The sequence below is a fragment of the Eptatretus burgeri genome, chromosome 1 (genome assembly GCF_056783735.1).
Source record: "Eptatretus burgeri isolate ZD-2024b chromosome 1, Ebu_testis_v1, whole genome shotgun sequence".
NCBI lineage: Eukaryota > Metazoa > Chordata > Myxini > Myxiniformes > Myxinidae > Eptatretus > Eptatretus burgeri.
In genome coordinates, this window is record NC_140961.1 from 14,286,956 (window position 1) to 14,312,846 (window position 25,891).

The following is a 25,891-nucleotide window of genomic DNA, read 5'->3' on the forward strand; positions in this document are numbered from 1 at the left end:
TGCTCAGGTATTTGTGTGAGATACATTTTCATCACTTCTAATTTTCTTGTTATAAACACTTTTAAAATTTTGCTTACTTGGGATAACAAAATTTAATTTTACACTGAGACACTTTTTATAAAATATTACTATGTTTATGGGATAGGGGGTAGTAGCTAATTTAAACCTTTTTTTTCTTTTGTATACATCGTATGCCTGGTGTTGGCTAAATGGTTAAGGTGGCGGTTTTGGATCCTAGGGTCCTGAGTTCAAATCCCGCTCACTGTTGAATTAATACCAGGTGGGGTTAACTCGGCCTGTCATCCTTCCGAGGTCGGCAAAATGAGTGCCAGCGTGCTGGTATACTGTGTCGGAGTGGCGACTAATCCAGGATTGTGCCCAATAGCCAAGGAGACTGCTTAAGCAGCACCAACGCTCTGCAGAGTATGGTCCCAATCTCGTCCTCCTCCTATACATAGTTGAGGTTCGTGGAAGAGCTACAACTAGTACACTGAACCGATCAGAACGTAACAAGACAAAAGAGGAAGAGGAAAGAGAGAGGGGAGGAAGAGGAAAGAGAGAGAGGAGAGAGAGGAGAGAGAGGAGAGAGAGGAGAGAGAGGAGAGAGAGGAGAGAGAGGAGATATATATATATATATATATATATATATATATATATATATATATATATATATATATATATATATATATATATATATATATATATATATACATACGTTTTGTTGAAGGACAAGATAGAGGCAGACTTAGATAAACAATAGGAGTGGGGAAGAATGGGGGTTTGGGGGAGAACATGCATGGGGTGAACAGGTGGACAAGATGGAGACAGAAGGAAATTCTCAGGAGGGAAAACTGGAAATTTGGAAGGAGGAAGGATTGGGGTGTGGTGGGGAGGGGGGTTTAATGAGGGTGTAAAACATGGTTGTGGATGCAGAACTATCTGAGATGGTGATGAACAGCTGTCTTGGAGACCTAGAGGGAAGAATGAGATTGAAGAGAATGTGTAAGTTGGTTCCGCAGGTGGGAAAAAAGAGGAATGATTAAGTGGAGGTGAGCAGCGATCCTGGATTTAGGTAGTTTCACCAGAAGGGGGTGATGTTTGACCGTGCGTGCCTTGCAGAATGCCTTAGCACCATATGTATTTTCATGTAGCTTATAGTACTTTTGAACCAGATTGATGGACACATTATATGACAATGCACCGGTGTATCTGGGGTTTGGGGTGTGTGTGTGGGGGAGGGGGGTGGGGTTCACAGTGGCCTACCACCAAAATATAATGGAAAAGGGGAAAAGGAGAGGTAAAATTAAAGAAGAAATGTAATCGAGCCTGCACCACTTTAGAAGATTAGAAGGATTTACTTGCCTCCTTCCACACAAGGTGAAATGCAAATATGAAAGGCACAAAAAAAATGCGAATATGAAAGAAATGTGTTGCTGTCATCAGGGATCATCTTTATGAAAAGAAAAAAGAATGTATTTCCCTGTGCATCTTTTTCTACAGGCCCTCTTCTAGTTTTTTTTCTGTTCTTTTTGAGTTGCTTACTTCAACCTTCAATCTCCTGATGTGCTTGCCATCTTGCCATGTAGTTCTGGCTGTGATTGTACCATCTGAGACACTTTTCATGAGTTATTTGCCCCACATTTTCCCTGGCCACTGCTTGTTGGAGATCACTCTCCACTGTTGAAGATTCATGCCTGCGTTACGTGCTGCTTCCTGGTTCCTTACCCGGAACTGACATTCTGGGAGGGCCAGGTCTCTCTTTACGCCAGCTTTGAATGCAGAATGGGCCATTTATGATGGGTTAAGGAAAGATGAGTGGGGTGGTAGTAACTTCAGTTGTATCTGCCGGTTGTTACCTGGTGGAAGTTGGACGCGCACGTGGGGTCTTGCATTGTGGTGGATTAGAAAGACGGGCTCACCTGCAGGAAACATATTGTCACACTCATGGGCTGTTGTGTCTGCAAGAAACTCCTCCAATCTTCCTCTCGTAACCATCTCAAAAGCTATGCGGTGTTCCAGGAGCCCAATCTCCACAGAAACAGCAAATGTTACATTGCGGGTGTTGTACATAGGCAACCGGGACACCACGCGATGAGCTTTGTCAACCTTTCCCTTTGACCTATGAGCCCTGTGACATTTTAAATGTTAGAGCAAACACAACTTTGACAGATTAAATTCAATGAGACAGACCGCAGCAGTATGTCTGTGCACACGTTTCCAATTGTAATATATAAACGGAAAATAAAAAAAAAATGAAATGGTGTTTTTGTCATATAAATGAAACACTTCAATAAGTGTTGTTATTGACAGCTTTCTTACTTATTCTTTAATGTGCTTCTTAATCAAATGCATTGTATTTTGCTGCAGATGATTGGGTTGTCCCAGGGATGTTTTGACTGCACTCTGGCGTACACGAGGCAACGGAAGCAGTTCGGAAAGCGCATTTTCGATTTCCAGGTATGTTTTCTCTTGTGTACTTCCAGCCAATTGCGGCCTCAATTTTCAAGATATTGTTTGGCCTGTTTAGCATTCCAATGTGCACACCTGGCATGGTGCTGGTAACGCAGTTTCAATCCCATATATACTGTATTAATAAAGGTAGCACACTGAGCAGTAAAACAATACATTCTTTATTAAAGCCTGACATTCTCTGATGATGTATGACCTGGCCCCATGTACCCTGATCATGTGTGCAAAATTTGGTTGAGATTGGCCAAGCCGTTTTCAATTCTCTTCGGTTCAGATATGCACACCCACAACCAATCGCTAAATTTTAATATCAGTGGAAACACCCACCCCCTCTGGGAGCGGTCAAGGGGAACAGGGGCGGGGGGTAGGGGCAGTCATGTGTTCCTGCACATCTACATAGAGTCAATGAGTTACATTTTGTATTTTTTCGCCTTAATTATATATTTTCAAATTCGTGGCTCAGCCATGTTATTATCCTTATTGTTTTTATCGTCATTATAATGAGTACTATTATTGTTGTTCATGCTCTTATTAATACTGTTATTATTTTGCAATAAGAGGGCTGGCAGGATGGCTTGGAGATACACACACTCACCTCTAAGCAGTCTAGCCTGGGTTGGAATCTCGAACCAGCTATAAACTGTTATCCCAGTGCTTCACAGGCAGGGTGATTCATCGATGTGTGTGCCATACCTCGGATGGACGTTAAACGGGTTTCCCATCTGCCAGCATTTGTTTTATCCATCCATCCATTGGGACCATACTCTGTGCAGAGTGACGGTGCTGCCGAAGCAGTCTCCTGGGCTGTTGGGCACAGTCCTGGATGGGTCGCCACGACGACGCTCAATCATCCCAGCAAGCTGGTACTCATTTTGCCAACCTCGGAAGGATGACTGGCTGAGTCAACCTCACCTGGTATTAATTCAACAGCCAAGCAGGATTTGAACTCGGGACCATAGGATCCCAAGCCCACCAACATAACCATGAAGCCAACACCAGGCACTGAACTTATCGATATGTCAAAACAACCAGTCAGACATTTACTAATAAAGCGCTGAACTTATCAATAGATTAAAACAACTAGCCAGGCATATGTAAACACAGCACTGAACTTATCAATATATTAAAACGAGTCAGACGTTTATGAACACAGCATGGACCTTATCAATGGATGAAAACAATTTGTCATACGTTTACTAACATAGCACCGTGAACTTATCAAGAGATTAAAACAACCAGTCAGACGTTTACCAACACAGCACTGAACTTATCAAAATATTAAAACGAGTCAGACGTTTACCAACATCGCACTAAACTTATCAACATATTAAAACAATTAGTCAGACATTTACTAACATCGCGCTGTGAACTTGTCAATACATTAAAACAACTTGTCAGATATTTACCAACACAGCACTGAACTTATCAACATATTAAAGCAACTTGTCAGATGTTTTCCAACACAGCACTGAACTTATAAATAGATTAAAACAATGAGTTGGTGGATTTTATAGATCCCATGGTGTCCTTTGCGAAGAGTAGGTGTGCTATCGCTGGCACCATGGCCAGATTCCAAATGCCTGCCCAAACTATTCGAATGTCAGGCCTCACCAGCCGATTCGTGAAGACTCGGGCCAATCTTCCCTGGGTCAACCCCACAAGAAAAAGTGAGTTAACAATGGCCATTAGAAGAAGCAGAAGAATATTTTGTAATGACATTAATATTGCTGCGGTCCGGGGGTCGGGAGAGAAGACCACCAGGAGGGAAGCTATCTCGGGTTCCCACCAGAGTTCCCAGAATTGCAGGCCGTCGCACACGGATAATTCCGTGACGTGATGGGTCTCTAATCGACCGTGAACGCCAATAACTCAACTACGTGACTTAGGGTCCTCCATCTAAGGTTTATCCGTTACCTAAAAAGAATCACGTGACCTAATTACCGGGGGACACGCCCTCAGTACGCCTTGTCCAAAAAGGATCACCTTACCAGATCAGATGCAGCCGAGCGACACTGCCAAGGACATACTGGCTAAAAGGAACGGATCGTTGGGAATAAAGTCACCGGGTAAGTTAGGATACGGACCATGCTGGATCAATGAAAGAACAGACAAAAGCGAGCTGGGAACATTTCTACAAAGGATTTATTACAGGTAGGTGAGGAAAGATATGTGGCACAGTGAATGTTGTTTATTGTTGTATGTCAGCAGGGATAGGAAGAAAAGTGTGGTGCGATAACAGTACAAGCAACTTACAAAAGCAGACACAGAGGAGAGTTATCCCGATATAATTCTTGTACACTCTTAACTTAAACGAGGACAGGTGGTATGACACACACACACACACACACACACACACACACACACACACACACACACACACACACACACACACACACACACACACACACACACACACACACACACACACACACACTGATGAAGAGAAGTTAATGAGAAGAAAGGGGAGAGGAGATGAGGTTAACGGTCTCTCAATATCTTGCACGATTGCCCGACCGTGCCACCAATACGTTTTGGGGGGATGCTCTGCTGGGCGATACCTCCCTGACAGCTGGTGCGTCGTCTCCTGCTTTGTGGCACTTCGAGTAGCAAAGCGACGATCCAGAGAAATAGGGCGTGCCTGACAGGCGTGAAGGAAGGACTTTGGACGGAATCAAAAGCCAGTGGGTGGAGAAGGCAGAGTCCGGAGCAGTGGGCGGATTGGCAGACAGGATCAGGTGGGTGGGTGGATGGGTGGCATCAGCAGCAAGGCCGTGAAGAAGGCGGAGCCAGCAGGCGAGTTGGTGACGAAGGAAGGCGGGGCCAGCACATGAGGAACGCTGAGCAGAAAATGACGACAACGACGGACAGTCCCGCGACCCATCCTTTTATAGATCCTGTGGTGCAGGCGGGGGTGACAACCCCAATCGATGTGTTGTCACTTGAATCGGGCACAATGGTCGGGCCTCAGCCAGCACATGGGCCGGCCGCCATGACCGGAAGCGGCCTCACTGTACTTCCGGCCAGATGGTTCCAAGCTGCGGAATTGTCTCGCTCCGAGCACCGTGACACGAATCGCCCTACACCGAACTCCGGGCCGTCCACGGCGACCGGCGGTCAGCACCGGTCAATGCGCTGCCTGTCTGTGAGTCATGCGGCCCGAGCCGTACAGCACGCCTCTGCCTGGCTGCAGCCTCGCTGGGCAGAGAGGCGAGAGGACATTCGCCGTCGGCGGGAAACACGCGCAGCGGCGGTGGTCAGTGAAGACCGACAGTAAGATGCTATGGTAACACATGCGCAGACCCAAACAAGATGTGTGCCACTCGCGCCCCGCTCCGTGTGCGATAATAAATTATACCGGGGCTGCGCGTGGGTTCGCCGCCATCGAGCATGCTGTCATTCATCAAAAGCGGTGGTGTGTGAGGTGCCACCCCGATCTGTGTCAGGAACCGAGGGAAAAGATTGGATATAATTAATTAGACGGAGATTCGGATTGAAGAAGAGGACAGATAGAATTATTAAATGGAGATTTTGATTGAAAAGAGGACAGATATAATTATTAAATGGAGATTTGGATTGAAAAGAGGATAAATATACTTATGAAATGGAGATTTGGATTGAAAAGAGGACAGATATAATTATTAAATGGAGATTTGGATTGAAAAGAGGATAGATATAATTATTAAATGGAGATTCGGATTGAAAATAGGACAGATATAATTAATAAATGGAGATTCGGATTGAAAAGAGGATAGATATAATTATTTAATGGAGATTCGGATTGAAAATAGGACAGATATGATTATTAAATGGAGATTCCGATTGAAAATAGAAAAAAAAAATGACCGTTTTACAGCAATTTTTCCCTGCTGTGCAGGGGTTGGCTTTTTCTTGAGGCAATGTTTTATGGCCGGATGCCCTTCCTGACGCCAACCCTGGTCGCCTCTTACAACACACAGGGATATGGTACACCTATTCTTACCGGGGCATACACTGGGACCAGTACACTGGTACTCATTTCACCGACCTCGGAAGGATGACAGGCTGAGTCAACCCCCTGGTGTTAATTCAGCAGCCAACGGGGCTTGAACTCAGGACCCTGGGATCCCAAGCCACCACTCTAACCACTAAGCCAACACCAGGCTTATGGATTGAAAATCGGACAGATATTATTATTAAATGGAGATTTGGATTGAAAAGGGGACAGATATAATTATTAAATGGAGATTCGGATTGAAAAGAGGATAGATATAATTATTAAATGGAAATTCGGATTGAAAAGAGGTTAGATATAATTATTAAATGGAGATTCGGATTGAAAAGAGGATAGATATAATTATTAAATGGAGACTCGGATTGAAAAGAGGATAGATATAATTATTAAATGGAGATTCGGATTGAAAAGAGGACAGATATAATTATTTAATGGAGATTCGGATTGAAAAGAGGATAGATATAATTATTAAATGGAGATTCGGATTGAAAATAGGACAGATATAATTATTTAATGGAGATTCGGATTGAAAAGAGGATAGATATAATTATTAAATGGAGATTCGGATTGAAAAGAGGATAGATATAATTATTTAATGGAGATTCGGATTGAAAATAGGATAGATATGATTATTAAATGGAGATTCGGATTGAAAATAGGACAGATATAATTATTAAATGGAGATTCGGATTGAAAAGAGGATAGATATAATTATTTAATGGAGATTCGGATTGAAAATAGGATAGATATGATTATTAAATGGAGATTCGGATTGAAAATAGGACAGATATGATTATTAAATGGAGATTTGGATTGAAAAGGGGACAGATATAATTATTAAATGGAGATTGGATTGAAAAGAGGATAGATACCGTGGGGATAACAAGTATTTGATACACTGCCGATTTTGCAGGTTTTCCCACTCACAAAGCACGTAGAGGTCTGTAATTTTTATCATAGGTACACTTCAACTGTGAAAGACGGAATCTAAAACAAAAATCCAGAAAATCACATTGTATGATTTTAAAATAATTGATTTGCATTTTATTGCATGAAATAAGTATTTGATCACCTACCAACCAGTAAGAATTCCGGCTCTCACAGACCTGTTAGTTTTGTCTTTAAGAAGCCCTCCCATTCTCCACTCATTACCTGTATTAACTGCACCTGTTTGAACTTGTTATCTGTATAAAAGACAGCTGTCCACACTCAATCAATCAGACTCCAACCTCTCCACAATGGGCAAGACCAGAGAGCTGTCTAAGGACATCAGGGACAAAATTGTAGACTTGCACAAGGCTGGGATGGGCTATAGGACAATAGGCAAGCAGCTTGGTGAGAAGGCAGCAACTGTTGGTGCAATTATTAGGAAATGGAAGAAGTTCAAGATAACAGTCAATCTCCCTCGGTCTGGGGCTCCATTCAAGATCTCACCTCGTGGAGCCTCAATTATCATGAGAAAGGTGAGGGATCAGCCCAGAACTACACGGCAGGACCTGGTCAATGACCTGAAGAGAGCTGGGACCACAGTATCAAAGAAAACCATAAGTAACACACTACGCCGTCATGGATTAAAATCCTGCAGCGCACGCAAGGTCCCTCTGCTCAAGCCAGCGCATGTCCAGGCCTGTCTGAAGTTTGCCAATGACCATCTGGATGATCCAGAGGAGGAATGGGAGAAGGTCATGTGGTCTGATGAGACCAAAATAGAGCTTTTTGGTTTAAACTCCACTCGCCGTGTTTGGAGGAAGAAGAAGGACGAGTACAACCCCAAGAACACCATCCCAACCGTGAAGCATGGAGGTGGAAACATCATTCTTTGGGGATGCTTTTCTGCAAAGGGGACAGGACGACTGCACCATATTGAGGGGAGGATGGATGGGGCCATGTATCGTGAGATCTTGGCCAACAACCTCCTTCCCTCAACAAGAGCATTGAAGATGGGGCGTGGCTGGGTCTTCCAGCATGACAACGACCCGAAACACACAGCCAGGGCAACTAAGGAGTGGCTCCGTAAGAAGCATCTCAAGGTCCTGGAGTGGCCGAGCCAGTCTCCAGACCTGAACCCATTCGAAAATCTTTGGAGGGAGCTGAAAGTCTGTGTTGCCCAGTGACAGCCCCGAAACCTGAAGGATCTGGAGAAGATCTGTATGGAGGAGTGGGCCAAAATCCCTGCTCTAGTCTGTGCAAACCTGGTTAAGAACTCCAGGAAACGTCTGATCTCTGTAATTGCAAACAAAGGTTTCTGTACCAAATATTAAGTTCTGTTTTTCTGATGTATCAAATACTTATTTCATGCAATAAAATGCAAATTCATTATTTTAAAGTCATACAATGTGATTTTTAGGATTTTTGTTTTGGATTCCGTCTTTCACAGTTGAAGTGTACCTATGATAAAAATTTTAGACCTCTACATGCTTTGTAAGTTGGAAAACCTGCAAAATCGGCAGTGTATCAAATACTTGTTCTCCCCACTGTATAATTATTAAATGGAGATTTGGATTGAAAGGAGGACAGATATAATTATTAAATGGAGATTCAGATTGAAAAGAGGACAGATATAATTATTGGACTCAGAAATATGTTGAAAAGAGTGCACCGCATGCGTACTGTAAGTTGTCAGCATTTGGGGTGTTGTTTTTCCATGACTGGTCTTCCGTGAGGACGCACAGCTGTGGATTTTTACAGATGGGTGTCCGAGCGGAGTGCCTGCCGGCCTAGCGAGGACCCCTTGCTTGGATTTACCTCAGGAATGGAGAAAAATAAAGAATAGGAATGAGTTCAGAGATTTAATCAGACCTAACTATGAGATTTACACAACACACTGACCCATTTGATCCACTCGACAAGAAGGAAGGGACTATCTGAATGTACATTAATGAAATAACTGACTGGGGACCACTGTATGTTGGCTGCCATTGGTGTTGGAGGGATGCGGTTTCCAGAAGCGTAACAATATTATTATTATGCCATTATTATACCATTATTATTGGACAGAATTGATTAATTTGTGGTTATAATAAATTTTACTTCCAGTGGGTATATGGACCAGCGACCCATCGCCTATACACTACCCAGGTGTAAATATTACATGCATACATCCAAGAATGTGATTATGTGTGGAGTAAAGGTCACAATTGGGCCGCAAGGGTCTTGTTTGGGGGGGGGGGGTGAGGGTGCAATATCACATGTCACACTTCTTGAAGCCATGGCCAGGGGAGATTACATATGAGGACCCAAGATATAGGTTATAAACAATCCATATACAGTTCACATATCATCTGATGGAAAGAAAAATCGGACAAGCAATGCGATACATCATGTGTAAAGACTCATTGAAGCACCTTCATTCTCTAAAAATCCTTGCGGCTTGCGTCGAGGCCCAGCAAGTCAAAACGGCTCGGGTCCGCTCGTCTGTGGCGGATGTGATAAGCATAGAATGCCTCAAGGATGTCAGATTTCCTCCAAATTTCTTTCAGTTTAGTATTAAACAACAGGAGTGAATGTTTAAAAAAGTAATCATACATTGGACAGAATTAACTGAATAGTTTGTGGTTATAATAATTTTTCACTTCCGGTAGGTGTGCCCCACGAAGTCCCCAGATACCCCAAGTTAAGCTATTTATACACTTGAACAGGGATTTCACCCAAGGCGGAAAACCCTTTGAGGAGTTTGGAAAATCGAGGATTACAAGGAAATTATGCACAGGAGGAGGACATTCGGCCCATCAATTACAATCTGGTACCACACCAAAACCAGATTTAATAAATCTGTCGACACCCATTCTCTTCATGTGCTGCCTTTTGGCTGACACACTGGTACTCATTTCGCCGACCTCGGAAGGATGACAGGCTGAGTCAACCCCCTGGTGTTAATTCAGCACCCAACGGGGCTTGAACTCAGGACCCTAGGATCCCAAGCCACCTCCCGAACCGCTAAGCCAACACCAGGTTCAAATCCTTGCGGCTTACCTAGAATCTCTATCCTTGGGGTTCAAATCTTCAAATCCTCTTCAAATCAAGTCACTTCAACCTTTACCTTGTGACCCTTCGTCCCTCTGGCCAGTTTGGGTTGAGATTCAACATGTTAACGACCGAATGTATCATGATCAGACAGACAGACAGACACCAAATTGTTTATTCCAACAACAAAAGTGTGAACAACAACAACGACAACAATAAGAGCAGCATAATAATATTTTCATTATTACATAATTATAATATGCATAATAATAATTGGCAATAATAATAAGGATAATATTGTCACGGATGTGGCCCGGATAAGTCTGAAACGATATGATTATGCCCCCTGAACGCTCCCGGAGGCAGTGGGTGATTCTAGTAATTGTAAGTTATCATAACACTGTGCGTTAAAGAGTGTTTGTTTGTTTGTTTTTGTTTTCTGTACATGCTCTCCCCTCTGATCATGAAAGAAGGCAAGAGTTTGTGATTTGTTGGACAACCTGAATTAATTTTACTGAGTCCCATTCAATAAATATTTTTCGGGGTGATAAAACGAGACATCATACTTACCGGTAATTTGGTGGATTTGTCGAGCTATTTCATCCATGATTGACTGTGAAACATCTGAGATCACACAGGTTTTCACCAATTATGGACAAACGTCAATTCCAAAGAAATCGATGGAAAATTCATTGAAACTACAGTTGGTACTCTGTGGTGTATTTGTTTTTTCTCTTTGTTTGATCTTACCTTGATGCAAAGTAAAAATTTTTTACGAGAATCAGAGTTTGTCATTTTAACTTTTTGAAATGCACCTCTGATTTTCCACTTTCACCAAGGAAGCAGAATGTTCCATATGTTAATCACGACCTTGCAGGGAATGCATCATCAGATAGCACATGTTGCTTCCATGATCGAGGCCGCTCGCCTGCTCACATACAATGCAGCTCGCCTACAGGAGGCTGGCCTGTCGTTTGTCAAAGAGGCTTGTATGGCCAAGTACCTCGCGGGCGAGGTGAGATCCACACCTCACCACTTAATTGATTTATGTTTGCTAGTTTACTTGTTTTTTTTTTGTTTTTTTTTCACAAACTGTGAGAATGATCGTTGTCTCGTTAATTTTAGAATCTGCATTAAAGTGTGTTCCTAGTTCGGTTTTGTTTCAAAAATCATGCTATTTTGTGAGTTTTCATTCGCCTTGTCTTAATGGGTTCCTTGAGGCCTACCCATCCTTCCCCTCTAGGTTGATGATCGTTTTTATTTGTATTCTCTCCTTATTACCTTCAATTCCTATTTTCCCCACTTCCCCAATGTCCCCCATCCCTCCCAACTAAACATTCTGTTTCTTGTCTTCAATTTAAATGAAAAAAACTACCTTACCCACGAGTCCCGATCCTCCTCCTTCTCCTTCTCCTCCTCCTTCTCCTTCTTCTCCTTCTTCTCCTTCTTCTCCTTCTTCTTCTTCTTCTTCTTCTTCTTCTTCTTCTTCTTCTTCTCCTTCTCCTTCTTCTTCTTCTCCTTCTCCTTCTTCTTCTTCTTCTTCTTCTTCTTCTTCTTCTTCTTCTTCTTCTTCTTCTTCTTCTTCTTCTTCTTCTTCTTCTTCTTCTTCTTCTTCTTCTTCCTGCCGGCACACCATCTTTCTTCGACTTGAGCTGACCCTCTCTCACCATAACCTTCACAATTTCTTCCTCCAACCCTCCATTCCCGAATCTTACCTAATCTTCAAAAATCCATCAAAAAATAATCATTTTCCTTGTATCCTTTCTATCTATACACCTCCTGTAACCACGTGTCTCTCTCTCCCCTCTTCCTGCTACTTTCCGTTGATCCATCAGCTTCACTCTGTGTTTACCATTCCAAATTCACCATACACCTCCACAATTTTACTTCAACCTTCCCGTTTCCGAATGTTACGCAATCCTTATTTAAATAAATAAATTCACTTTTGACTACACACCTCCCATAGCCACGTGCTGATCCCGTAACCACATGATCTGTTTACATCCCCTGCGTTTATCGATCCAAATTCACCATTCACCTCACAATTTTTTCTACAACACTTCCATTACCTAATCTGGTGAAAACTCTCTCAAACAATAATAATAATAATAATAATAATAATAATAATAATAATAGCAAAAATAAAAAAAATGATGTTATAATGCTTCATCTTCCTCTTTCACACGTGTGGTTCTCATTACTGTATCATAATGCACGACTCTTCTTATATTTACACAGACTGCTCTCAACTCGACCTTTCCCTCATACCTTGCCGACAAAAACCCAACTGGTACAGCGTTTCTTCTCTCCATTCTCTGAATTCACCTTTATTGCATCCATCAAGAAATGTCTTTAATCGCATCTCTGACCTAAAAAAAATTTAATCCCCAGTTTACCATGAATGTTCGCTTTCCATCAACCATTCTTTTTTTCCAACTTTAGTGCCAACTCACCCCTCTGACCCCTCCCTCTCAAAGCAAGGGTCACACTCTTCTCCCTCCAAGCCTCCCTCTCACCTTTCTCAAAAACTGTCCCCTCACGTTTCTCCCTCAACTCTCCCCACTCACCCTTCTCCCACCATTCACCCCCCTCACTCACCCTTCTCAAAGTTGCCTCCCCTCACATCCACAAACCTTCCTCCTTCCCCTGTCCTCTCACCTCCATCTCATCACTCCAGCTCCTGAAATTCTCAACTGTCTTCTGCCCCCACTCTTGCCCACCCTCTCCCCCAGCACCACAGAGCCTTTTCTCCTCCTCATCCAGCCCCCTCCCCTCACTATTCTGCAATCCCCCATACTCTTTCAATAACTCTTCCAACCTCCCCCCTCCTCCCTTGTCCTCCCCTCCCCCTTCCCTCCACTCCCATCCCCTGCACCCAAAGCCTCCTCCCCTTCCTCTTAATTCACAGTGTGAACCTCAAATATCTGGGGCCTTCGCTCAAACCTTACAGATCTTTCCATACACTTGTGGCGAGGCAGTCTGGGAAGCTTGTGGCGAGGCAGTTGTCCTGAAACAACTTGCCTTCGCCTCCTAGAAAGCAAACCCAACTGAAGGTAATCTCAGTTCCTTCCATAAAGCTCGGAACAAGTGTGTATCTACCCTCAGGAGAGCCAGAAAACAACATCTTTCGAAGCTCAAGTCTGAACTCTTAAACCTCTCTCTCCCTCCTCCAAATCCTGCTGGCATCTAATCAAATCTGTTTCTGGTGTATGTTCCCCCTCCATCCCCTCCCTTACTTCAAAGGACCACACTGCTGACACTGCATGTGAAAAGGCTGAATGCCTAAACTCTGTGTTTGCTTCGAAATCTTGTGTCCGAACCCATCGCTTTCTCTACCCACCTGACCCAGTTACACCCACCCCTTTCCTGGACTCTGTGTTCTTTTCTCCTGACAAGGTGGAGAGCTTGCTGTCAAACCTCGACTCTGATTCTGCAACTGGCCCAGATGGCATCAGCCTTCATGTTTCAAAAATCTGCTCTGCAGCTCTTGCTCACCCTCTCTCTGTTCTATTCACCCTCTCATTTGCAGAAGGTCATCTGCCACCGACTTGGAAATCAGCAAACATCACTGCCCTGCACAAAAAAGGTGCTAAAACTGATACCTGCAACTCCAGACCAATCAGCCTTCTCCCAATCATCAGCAAGGTTTTGGAATCCATCATTGCTTCAGACATTAAAGCCTTCCTCTTCTCCAATGGCTTGATTTCTGATCATCAATTTGGTTTCAGACCAGGTCACTCTACCCTGTATATGCTGCTTCTGCTCTCCCAACAATGGATGGAGGTACTCAATGCCAAAAATGAAACCAGAGCCATATCCCTCGACATATCATGTGCTTTTGACACGGTCTGGCACCCTGCCCTGCTCACCAAACTCTATTCCTAAGGTATCCAAGGCCATCTCCACTCATGGCTCGTAGACTTCCTCTCCTGTCGCAGTCAACGTGTGGCCCTAAATGGATTTCTTTCATCCCCTCTTCCTGTCCAGGCTGGAGTTCCTCAAGGCAGAGTTCTGGGCCCTGTTCTTTTTCTGGTTTTCATTAATGATCTCTCCGACTCTCTGGAAAATCCTCTTTATATCTTTGCTGATGACGACACCCTCTGCCTTACCATGTCATCCCTCAGACCGGTAAGCAGCAGCTTCTTCGCTCTCTGCAGATCTGGGTAAAATCACAAACTGGACCAACACGTGGAACATGTCTTTCAATCCTGACAAATCTCACACTCTCACTCTCTCTCTCCGAAAGCACCGTTTGGCAAACCCCCTCATCCACTTTCTCAACAATCCTCTGGAAGAAGTCCTTTCTTTCAAGCTTCTGGGTCTCACTATCTGCCATGATTTTTCCTGGGATAGCCACATTTCCAACAAGGCCTCCAAAGCCAGTCGCCAACTGGGAATCCTCCGTCGTGCAAAGTCCTTCCTCGGCCCACCTGAGCTCCTACATACAAAGCTTTCGTCCGCAGCCTGATGAGTATGCTCTCCCCTCTGGGCTGGTGCTCCTGCCTCTCACCTTTCTCGGCTTCACGCTGTGGAAACCAAGGCATTTAGGATCATTGGCATCTCCCGCGATGAGGCTGAGTCTTTGGGCCTCTCACTCTCTCACCGCAGGCAGGTCGGTGGTCTTTCTGTCTTCTACCGTCTCCTTTCCGGTCTCGCCCCCCCTCCCCCCCGCTCTGTCTGCTATTTGTCCACACCATATTTCCGCAGGGCACTCAATGTCCGTCAAAACCCCTTCTGGTGAAACTACCAAAATGAAGATTCACTGCTCACCTTCACTCTTTCATTCCTCTTTTTTTCCCCACCTTTGGAGTAAACACCCTCACTCTGTTCAATCCCATTCTTCCTTCCAGGCCTTCAAAATTGCTGTTCACCACCACCTCTTATAAGGTTTGAATTCAGCCAGATGAGAATTTTGGAATGCTCTTATGGAATCGAAATTTCAACTTGATATGAAAAGTTTCAAATTGCTGATCAAAACTGGTATTTCAGCCTGGAGCATAATCACTGCAGACTTGTATATCTGCAGGGCGTGTTGTTCTCAGTAATTATGTTGAGTTTGTGGTTTTGTTTTTCGTCCTTTGTACTCCCATCTGAGCATGACGTTTGCTATTCCCTGAGGTTCAAATCGTCCAATGTAATGTGGTGATTTGCTCTTGCCTTCTGATGTCCTTATTAATCCATTAATCTGTGTACAAGTTGATCCACGGGGTTTAGCTACTTTTGATATTTATGGCTTCCGTAGGGATTTACCATTGTCCCCATGATTTTTTGAATGAATAAAATTTGCCGTCTGTCTGACTGTCTGTCTGTCTGTCTGTCTGTCTGTCTGTTTGCATTATCACAAAGACGGCTTGGCCGACAACCACCAAATTTGGCACACAGACCAAGTCTGACCCGGAGATTGGCGTAAGGGTATTTTTATCCCCCACCTCAGCCTTTAAAGACCCCGAGACGCACAAAACACTTAACACCCTTGAGACATTTTAGATCCATAAGATTCTTTGGACCCTGAAGATGCTTGAAGACCCAAAAGACCCATAAGACCCTTTACAACCTCAAAGACTCTTTAATACCTCCAATACCCTGAAGACCCCAAAGACATTTAGACACTGAAGACCTAAATACCTTTAAGACCCTTTTAACCTTAAAGACAACGAAGGCCCTTTCAACTGCAAAGACCCTTAAGACCCCTTACACCCTTCAGACAGATGAGACAGCTTGGACCCCTGACCATTTAGTGTTTTAGACCACTTGGACCTTTTTAGACCCTTTTTACATGCTTGAGAGTTTCGGCCCTTTCGAGCTGTTTGGAGCGTACCCTTTAGAGTTTAGACCATCTATTAAGCACACACCACACAAACATCTATAGTCAACTTAAAAAACACAGACTGTACATTTTTCAACAAGAGATGCACATACTTGACCTACCCAGAATGTGGGTGCTATGCTATATATAATAATTAATTAGTCGGGCCAGGAAATTGATGAGTTTTTTGTTTACTTCCTTTAAAAAAAAAAAGTTATTATTATCCGTCCATCCATCTGTGGAAAGGCACAGGTCAGGGGATGGATATAAAAATTATTTCAAAGGCCTTGAATATCCCTTGGAGTACAATCAAGACAATGATTAAGAAGTGGAAGGCATATGGGACCACCAATATCCTGCCGAGATCGGGCTGTCTTTCCAAATTGGACGACCAAGCAAGGAGACTGATCAGAGAGGCCGCCGAGAGGCCAATGGCAACTTTGGAAGAGCTACAGACCTTTATGGCGAAGACTGGTGACTGTGTGCATTTGACAACAATATCCCAAGCACTCCACAAGTCTGGCCTGTATGGTAAGGTGGCAAGAAGGAAGCCATTACTCAAAAAATCCCACCTTGAGTCCCATTTGAGGTGTGCAGAAATCCACTCCATGACAACAACCCGAAGCACATCGCCAAAGCTGCACTAGAATGGCTAAGGAACAAAAAGATAAATGTCCTTGAATGGCCCAGTCAGAGCCCCGACATAAATCCAATGGAAAATCCGTGGCATGACTTGAAGATTGCTGTTCATCATTGCTTCCCACGCAATTTTACTGAGCTTGAAGTGTTGACCCACTGTTTTGTTCTTGTCAGACATTAGCCAACGTTCCTCTTATGGTATCGCTCAACCGTTTTGATTGATAGCAGTGGAACGTTGGGAAGCACAGTCCTTATCTGTGGTGATTGCCGGGAAGGTAAAGTGGGATTTAGACGCTGAACCCTACCTAAATTAAGCGTCTCAGACAGGGTCTGTAGTGGCGTTGTAACCCGTCCTGTCACAGAGTTATCTGCAGCTAACAGCTTCAGGGTCATCAGCTGGAAAGTAAGTCCGAGAACTCCCCTGGCAACCCCCACTGGACCCGAACTTGTAACGATATGTATTTTCTGTATTTTTGATTGCTATTTTTGCTTCCCGTCCGCTATCCCCATGATTTACTAAATGTTGTTTTTTTTTTGTAAACCTACTCTTATTTGCTACGTAGTTTGAGTCGTCATCTCGTTTTCCGATACAATCATATTCCTCCCATAAACCGCACGTGCTGAAACTGCCACGCGGTTATGTTTATACCACATAATCACACTCTCCACAAACTCGCCACACATGTGCAGGATGCCTCCACTCTGCATCTTGTGAGTTTATCTCCGGCGGTCTCTCACGGACTCGGTCTCACCTGAGTCCATTACAGTACATTCGTCCAAATTAACAATAACAACAATGAATCTTTTAAATATTCTTGTTGTTAAGAGTCGGCAGTGGTGAAAGCACAAATAGATGCTGAAAATCACTGCCTGCCACGTTTGAATGAAACTTGAGGAATGACTTGTTGGCTTTGCAGAAAATTTACCCTGTTTCAGCTCTTATTGTAAAATGATAAAACAAACTCTGAAATCTCGACAATGGTAATAATGTCGAGGCAACAATGATGTTGTTCATCTCGAACTCGGATACTCGGTTTTGATACTTGTTGCCATGTTTTCCACCAGGTCGCCACACTGACCACCTCAAAATGTATCGAGTGGATGGGTGGAGTTGGATTTACAACGAGCTTCCCAATTGAAAAGTATTACCGGGACTGCAAAATTGGTATGCTCCACCTGTACTCCAGGCACACGAACTGGCACATCATCATTTTCTCTTTGAAACCTGATTCTCATTTCAAGCAAAGATGACTATGTGCATGCAAGTTGATGTGTTTACAGACATATACGTTGCATCGTAACAAAAACATCGACTGAAAATGTTTAAATTACGCTCAAGAGGGAATTTCCTTTTCACTTCACAACTGAGGGATCTCCCCATATTTACAACATATTTATGAGCACATTTCAGGCATTATATCTCTTTTTGGATATTGAAAGGTACATATATTATTCAAGTATTTGTGCATGGCTCACAAAGTGGGTACACTACTGTTACACAAAGGGCAAAAAAAAAGTTTAGGGAAACATGAAATGCAACCCATTATGTTAATCTGCATGTATTCAAATAGCTAAATCTAAATTTTTAGACCTGCAGCACATCCGCTTTTATAGTTACCACTGAATATATACAACACTGTAAATACACGTTCAAATTTCGAGTTTGGCGTCAGCGTTATGTACGGAATCAGATGAAAAAAAAACAAGGTAAATATTATATTTTGGGATAAGAAACAGATAATTTTTACTCTGACAGGAAAAAGAAAAAAACAGCACATTTTGAGAGTCCGATGTTATAAATTACGAAGAAAACACAGAAGAGTTCAGTAGCAAAGAAAGCCACACTTGTAAGCGAAAAATAACGTTAAAATAGAATCAATTTCTTTCGAACTTTTGAAAATAATCACTTTAAACATGAAAAGAAAAACATAATTCTTACCTCTCGGATCCTCACGAAGCACCAAAAAAATTCTAGCGTTGGTTAAAATGAAGAATTATCAGACAAATGCAAGTCACCTCATTCGCTCGGCGTCTTCATGCTGGAGTCGTACGTTACGGCTCTCGCAAAGACACGGACACGAAGACAAACGCTGCACTCGACGGCGAATGGAAATGTGCTGACACGCTTGCAAGTGCCTATTATATCCATCAATCGGGGAAGTTTGCAAGACGGCAAGATTTTCTAATGCTAGCGTTATTTGTGTCCGATGAGAGATGATGATTCGTACATAACAGGACTGACACAAAAATCAAGACGGGATTACTTGCGGTCCGAATTTTATTTTTCTGATCACAATTTTGATCTATATTTTTCTGCCGTTAGACTCTGTCATATTTCCAAGAAATTAAGGGAGATTTGGAATAAAAATCATAAGAAACATTATCAACACTGGACTCCATATTTTTCTCGATGCAGTGGACACGAAGCGTTATGTACGAATCAATTATTTCATCAGATAGGGTAGATGCCACAAAACCTGAATAGGGAGACAGAACATCATCAAAATATAAAAGAGACACCAAAGTTCACATTCTGAGTCACCACACTCAAAATAACTGTCACATAAGAAACGTACAGTAAAATAAAAATTTTACCAATCAAACTGTAACATTTCTAAGGTTAAAATACCCATATTCTGTTGCTTTAATTCATCTTTAATAAAACAGGGAAATGGAGAGTATGATATTGCTGGTTTCTACAGGTTCCCCAAGATGTCCACTTTCATTTCTGACCATTGATGGTTTGTCTAAATACCTCATAATAGTTTTATGTGGAATTTCCCACAAACATACCACAGCATATCCACTTTGTGAGCCATGCACATTTCCAATGAAGTCAGTAGAATGGCATAAGTAAAATGACCGTTTTTACAGCCATTTTTCCCTGCTGTGCAGGGGTTGGGCTTTTTCTTGAGGCAATGTTTTATGGCCGGATGCCCTTCCTGACACCAATCCTGGTCGCCTCTTACGACACACAGGGATATGGTACACCTATTCTAACCGGGGCATACACCGGGACCACACTGGTACTCACTTCGCCGACCTCGGAAGGATGACAGGCTGAGTTAACCCCCTGGTGTTAATTCAGCAGCCACCGGGGCTTGAACTCAGGACCCTGGGATCCCAAGCCGCCACCCTAACCACTAAGCCAACACCAGGCTTCAATGGCATAAGTACCAAAGCTATAATTTGCTTACTCGCTTTGTCAACCAACTTCGAGCACAGTTGCCACTTTTAGGGTTCACTTGTGGACCGGACGTCAATCGAGGAAGCTAGTGTAGTAGATAGTAGAAAAATCGTGCAAATTATGATACAAGCATCAAACTTGGCATTTCTGTTCTGCAGGGCTTTTTGATCAAATCTGCCTGATTGGCCATTTCAAAATCCAAATTTTGAAAAATTTGAAAAAAATAAAAAATAAAAAACTTCAAAATAATTTGAAGTCACAGCCTCTTTGAAATTCTTGAAGCGCAAGTGACCATCCCAGACAGAGAACCAAGGGGAGATGCAGTCATCATTGATGGCTCAGCACTTATCAATGCCCTACCTCCACGCACTTCAAAGATATTTGATGACTATGCTAAAGAAGACATCATCCCAAAGGTGGAATCCTATGGTGCCAAGTACGAGAGGGTGGACGTAGTGTTTGATGTGTACAAGAAGTCAAGTCTGAAGTCCGAGGCAAGGTCGAAAAGGGGGCAAGGAATCAGAAGAAGAGTAACAGGAACCAGTAAGACCCCAAGTAACTGGAGAAGCTTTCTTCGAGATGACAGCAACAAGACTGAGCTGTTTCACTTCCTTGCGGAAAAGATGTGTGAAGCACCGACAACAAGCACAGTCATTGTCACAAAAGGAGAAGATGCCATTAACAACACAAGGAAGTACTGGATGCTGTGTCTCCATTAGGGTGGTCCAAAAAAGTCGAAAAAATAGAATGTTGCTCCACAAGCTTAAAATTATTCTAATATGATCCAATAACATGCATAAAATTTTTTATCTTGATCGGAGGTGATTCAGAGGTCCCTCCCTATGACGATTTTTGTCTCATGACTTGAATAAATTAGGGTATGGTCAGGTACGATTACGGGTACTTCTGGATGTCCGAGGTGGAAATGGAGTGCATTTTCGAACTCTATGGGGTCGATTTACTCTAAGAAATGATTGCACCGACATTGGATTCACTACCATTTCGAAAATATGACCTAAAACAAGATTTGTCATTACTGGATTTCAGTCACTAATCCTACTCATTTCGATATTTTCTAATCTATAATTAATTTGTTGTCCGTCTAAACATTTCTTAGAGTAAATCGACCCTACTGAGTTGGAAAATGCAGTCCATTTTCACCAAGGAAGTTCGGAAGTGTACGGATTCGCATCTCACCATACCCTAATTTAATAAAATAATCACCAAATAAATAACTAACATATTTTTCGTGAATCATTGAATCTAAAACACTGGATGTTGGGCCGGCTAGAAATAAGTTCAGGCGGGAGTGGAGACAGCAATAGAGGTGGAGATGATAGTGGTATTTGGTAAATGAGACGAAATATTCAAATAGCTTGTGATTCCATTGATTGAAAAATTAGGGTATGGTGAGATGCGAATCCGTACACTTCTGAACTTCCTAGGTGAAAATGGACTACATTTTCGAACTCAGTGGGGTCGATTTACTCGAAGAAATGTTTAGACAGACTACAAATTAATTATAGATTAGAAAATATCGAAATGAGTAGGATTAGTAACTCAACTCCAGCAATGATAAATCTTGTTTTAGGTCATATTTTCGAAATGGAAGTGAATTCAATGTCGGTGCGGTCAATTCTTAGAGTAAATCGACCCCATAGAGTTCGAAAATGCACTCCATTTCCACCTCGGACATCCAGAAGTACCCGTAATCGTACCTGACCATACCCTAATTTAATCAACTCATGAAACTAAAAGTCGTCACATGGAGCGACCTCTAAATCACCTCCGATCAACTTAAATTTTTTTATGCGCGTTATTGAATCATAGTGGAATAATTTAAGGCTTGTGGAGACAACATCTGAATTTTTTTTTGCTGTTTTTCGACTACCCTAGTCTCCATGTTGTCATGAAGAAGCTGACACTCAAATTTTTTGTACACGCCAGGGATGCAACGACGGATGGTAGCAAGTCCATTATCATTAAGGCTAATGACACGGACGTACTAGTCATAGCAATATCTGTACTGCCATCCTTACAGGAACTAGGTCCTGATAACATGTGGATTGCCTTTGGCCAAGGAGCCAAGGTGCGATGGATTCCAGTCCATGAGGTAGTTTCTGCAGTAGGACCTGAGAAAGCTCGAGGGATCCCATACTTCCATGCGTTCACTGGATGTGACGTCGTATCTGCCTTCCGCGGTAAAGGGAAGAAAACTGCATGGCAGACTTGGAACGTCTTTGATGATGTTTCTGAAACATTCACCAATCTCAGCCAGCATCCAACATTGATTCGTGATCTTGACTTTTTTGAAGTTTTTTTTTTTTTTTTTCAAATTTTTCAAAATTTGGATTTTCAAATGGCCAATCAGGCAGATTTAATTAGAATCCCCGGAGAACAAATGTGCCAAATTTGATGCTTGTATCATCATTTGCACGATTCATCTCAAAAATTGCTGCTATCTGCCCCACTAAGCCAGCATTAAACGGACCCTTTCTTACACGTGTGCTCTCAAAATTAAGGTATCTCAATATTCTTGATTATAATATATATATATATATATATATATATATATATATATATATATATATATATATATATATATATATATATATTGTTGTGGTTGACGAAATTCACAAACCACCATTCAGGTCCCTTAGGTGAGATATCTCTGTAAGTATATGTGTAGTTAGGCCCAAACCCGTTGTCTAGAGGGAATAAATGTCATTCATGCGGGCTGCGACTCTTCAGGATAGCCGTTTTTCTTTTACTATCTTTATTTTGGACCAGCCGCCATTATTACCACCACCAACCACGTCTCAACAGCCATCACAACAACAACCACCAACCACAACGCCGCTTCACAATAACAACCACCAACCACAACGCCGCTTCACAACAACAACCACCAACCACAACGTCGCTTCACCACAACCGCCACGACCTTTACCGTCACAACTCGCCACCGTCGCATCGCCACCATTCTCGCGCCACTTGTGGGCGCCGATGCTGGACTCGTGTAGGGCGCGCACCGAGCAGCGTGTTCAAAAACATCACGGACTTTCCACAGAAAACGGATCAAAAACGACTCACGCCCACTTTTGTTCCGTCCAATCGGTGAGCGAGGGGCGATTTGGCCCCGCCTCCAGGGCGTTGGAGGGCGGTCGCTATATGCAAATTCATGGATCAAAAAGCATTCACGCCCACTTTTCCTCGGGCCAATGGGGAGCGAGGTGAAAGGTCGGAGGCAGAGGGTCAAGGGTGAAAGAGCGAAGCCACGGGGCTTATATAAACGGCTGCGTTCGTCAGTCAAGTTCAGTTCAGTTGGAAGTTGAGAGTTGAGTGTGCGGAGTTCAAGAGAGTCGTCAGTGGAGCTGGAAAGAAGTGGTGCTAGTCAGAGTGAAGAGGACGGAGCTGTGGAGAGGTGACGGCGGCGAAGGCGGACGAGGGGGTGCTCGCGTCGGTGCCGGGAGCTGCACAGGGAGAGGCCAGCAACGCGACCGAGGTGGAGGAGGAGACGCTCGCCGCGGGACCCGAGACAGGGTGATATCCTCCTTCCCCCGAGCATCAGCAACCCCCTCCTGTTTCCCCCCGCGCTGAGATAGTGCGACAAAGGGGGCCCCCTTCCCACCCCCTACCAGACACTGTCCGCGAGGCCCGCGGAGTTGAGGCACCACCGCCGCTCCGCGTCTCATCATCAGACGGGTAGGCCCGACACGGTTTCGGCCCCAGGCCTGCCTACCCCCCTCATCCTGGAGGGTGGTTCTCTTATCTTTTGCTTTGGGAATATGTGTTGTCGGCACCGTCTGTGAAGTAAAATTGTATAAGTGTTGCCGTGTGCCCGGTAGTCGGATAGATCTGCATTGTTGCATTTGCTTTTTGTGTAATATTGCATTGTCTTCTTCTTTTACATGTGCTTTTGGTGGAATTGTATATGTGTGCTTTCCGTTCATCGCGAAATAAATGTGCTTATTGTTGAACTGTTTTCCCGCTTCGCTTCGTCTTTTCTTTCATTGAATCTCCATCTTGCTTCACTTAAAGGGTTGGTCGTGGGCTAAAACGCCCGATAATTAATCGAACCGTCGAGGCCGACGAATAACACCGCTCGGTTATCCCGATAGTACGGAACGGGTCGCTTAAAGTGGCCCGTGTCCGAAGTCGACCTGCGGCGAGGTGCGATCGCCCGGTCTACCCTCCGTGTGGGTACTTGGGTAGGTCGAATTTGGCGAGCAACCCTATCCCACGCGGGGGCCGATTGGCACGATCGTGGTGAGACCGAAAGGTCCACCCGTGACTGGTTCCCGGCGTTAGTCCGAGAGGGTCACGACTGGATTGTCCGTCCGGTGGGCGACGTGCCGCGATTCAAGTTACGTGGCCGTCCGCACGCCGGCGGGCGCGAATCCGCAACACTGGTGTCAGGTCGTGCGATATAAACCCATCGCCCTCCTCGCGGCACTGGTATCGGAGAACGGGAAAACGGGCTCTCCTGTCTCCAGCTAAATTCACGGGTATCGGTCCAGGGGTGAGAGAAGCGACCCCCGATTCCCTCCAAATTACGAGCGAGCTAAATTAACCCTTTAAGAGAAGCAAGATGGCGTCTCAAGGCGAGCGGGAGCCGGGGGTATTAGAAATGGATGTAGAATGTGTAGAATCCATGGCTCAGGATGAAATCCCCGTGCAGGAAATGTTGATTGTACAGGAAAACGAACTCGCCCAACTGAACCCAGAGCCCGAAATGGGTGCGGCAGCGGCCGCGGTGTATGACACCTCCCCTCCCCCTCTCCACCAAAACCCCCCGACCCTTGCCGAAACGGCTCACCCAAGCGCACCCGACATGGCCCAGCTATGCGCCATGCTGGCGGCAATGACAAATGAAGTGAAAAACGAAATAAAAGGAATGAACGAAAGGATGGATGCGAATACACAAAAGATGGATGCAAATGCACAAAAGATGGATGCGAATACACAACAAATAATCGAAAAGATGGATGCAAACACAACTGAATTTATAAACGAAGTAAAAGGCATGAACAAGCAAATGAAGGAAGAAACGAAAAAGCTGCAGGGTGGGACGCAGAACATGGGCCGATGCCTGCAGGCGGGCATGAAGGCCGTGACCGGGGAGATAAAAATGGCGACTCCACGTGTGGGAGCGAACGAGCTGGAAGGGGGTGCAGCGGCTGTCGGGCCCGCGGTGGAGGCGGGTGAAAAAATGATTCGGGGGGCGTGTTGGGCGAGGGTCGTGACGGTAGCCGGGAAGGGAACGATAGAGGGAAGGCTGCACGATGAAGACGGGGTAAGTGACGCACACACACACACACAGGTAGTGGAGGATAATGGGGGTGAGTTGGTGGACTGGGTGGAGACCCAGTGCGAGCAGCTGGATGGCCTCCTCCAGGAACGAGGGGAGGGAGTATGCCCCCTTGAGGCGAGTCACGACCAGGTGAGTTCGGTCGTGCTTTGCGAGGTCGAGGGGAGGAGTGCTGTGGACAGGTGCACGGAGAGCTTGGGGGGTATAGAGGCCCCGGAGACCCTTGTGGGGACACGAATCCCCAGTGTAGTTGTCCCTGTGTGTGTGGTGCAAGGCGTGAGTGCGTCCCCGTGTGTGGAAGCGACCCCGTATGTGAGTGGTGTGGTGGCGATGGTGCCGGAGTACGTGCTTCCCAGCACGCCGCGAGTGAATGGAGCACCACATGTGAGTGGTATGGTTTATGCAAGGGAGACCGTGTGTGTGAGAGAGCGGTATGTGAGGGAGATGTCGGTTGGCATGCGGGAGCACGCAGCCGCGTCTCCCGGTGTGAATGTAATGGAGTGGAGTGTGAGCGTCGTAACACGC

At 44.3% G+C, this 25,891-nt stretch overlaps 1 protein-coding gene across 3 annotated transcripts in view; it reads left to right on the plus strand.

Annotated features, from left to right (window-relative positions):
- ACADSB (acyl-CoA dehydrogenase short/branched chain) overlaps positions 1–25,891 on the plus strand; it is a 62,268-nt gene that overhangs the window by 28,202 nt on the left and 8,175 nt on the right. For 2 of the 3 annotated variants that reach the window (XM_085872690.1, XM_085872706.1), the window contains exons 7-10: positions 1–7; positions 2,368–2,457; positions 11,301–11,438; positions 17,934–18,033. The exon at positions 1–7 is cut by the window's left edge and continues 86 nt beyond it. In XM_085872690.1, coding sequence (XP_085728816.1) covers positions 1–7; positions 2,368–2,457; positions 11,301–11,438; positions 17,934–18,033 — 335 coding nt within the window. The remainder of the gene's footprint in view (positions 8–2,367; positions 2,458–11,300; positions 11,439–17,933; positions 18,034–25,891) is intronic. The other variant, XM_085872699.1, reaches the window with a different exon arrangement.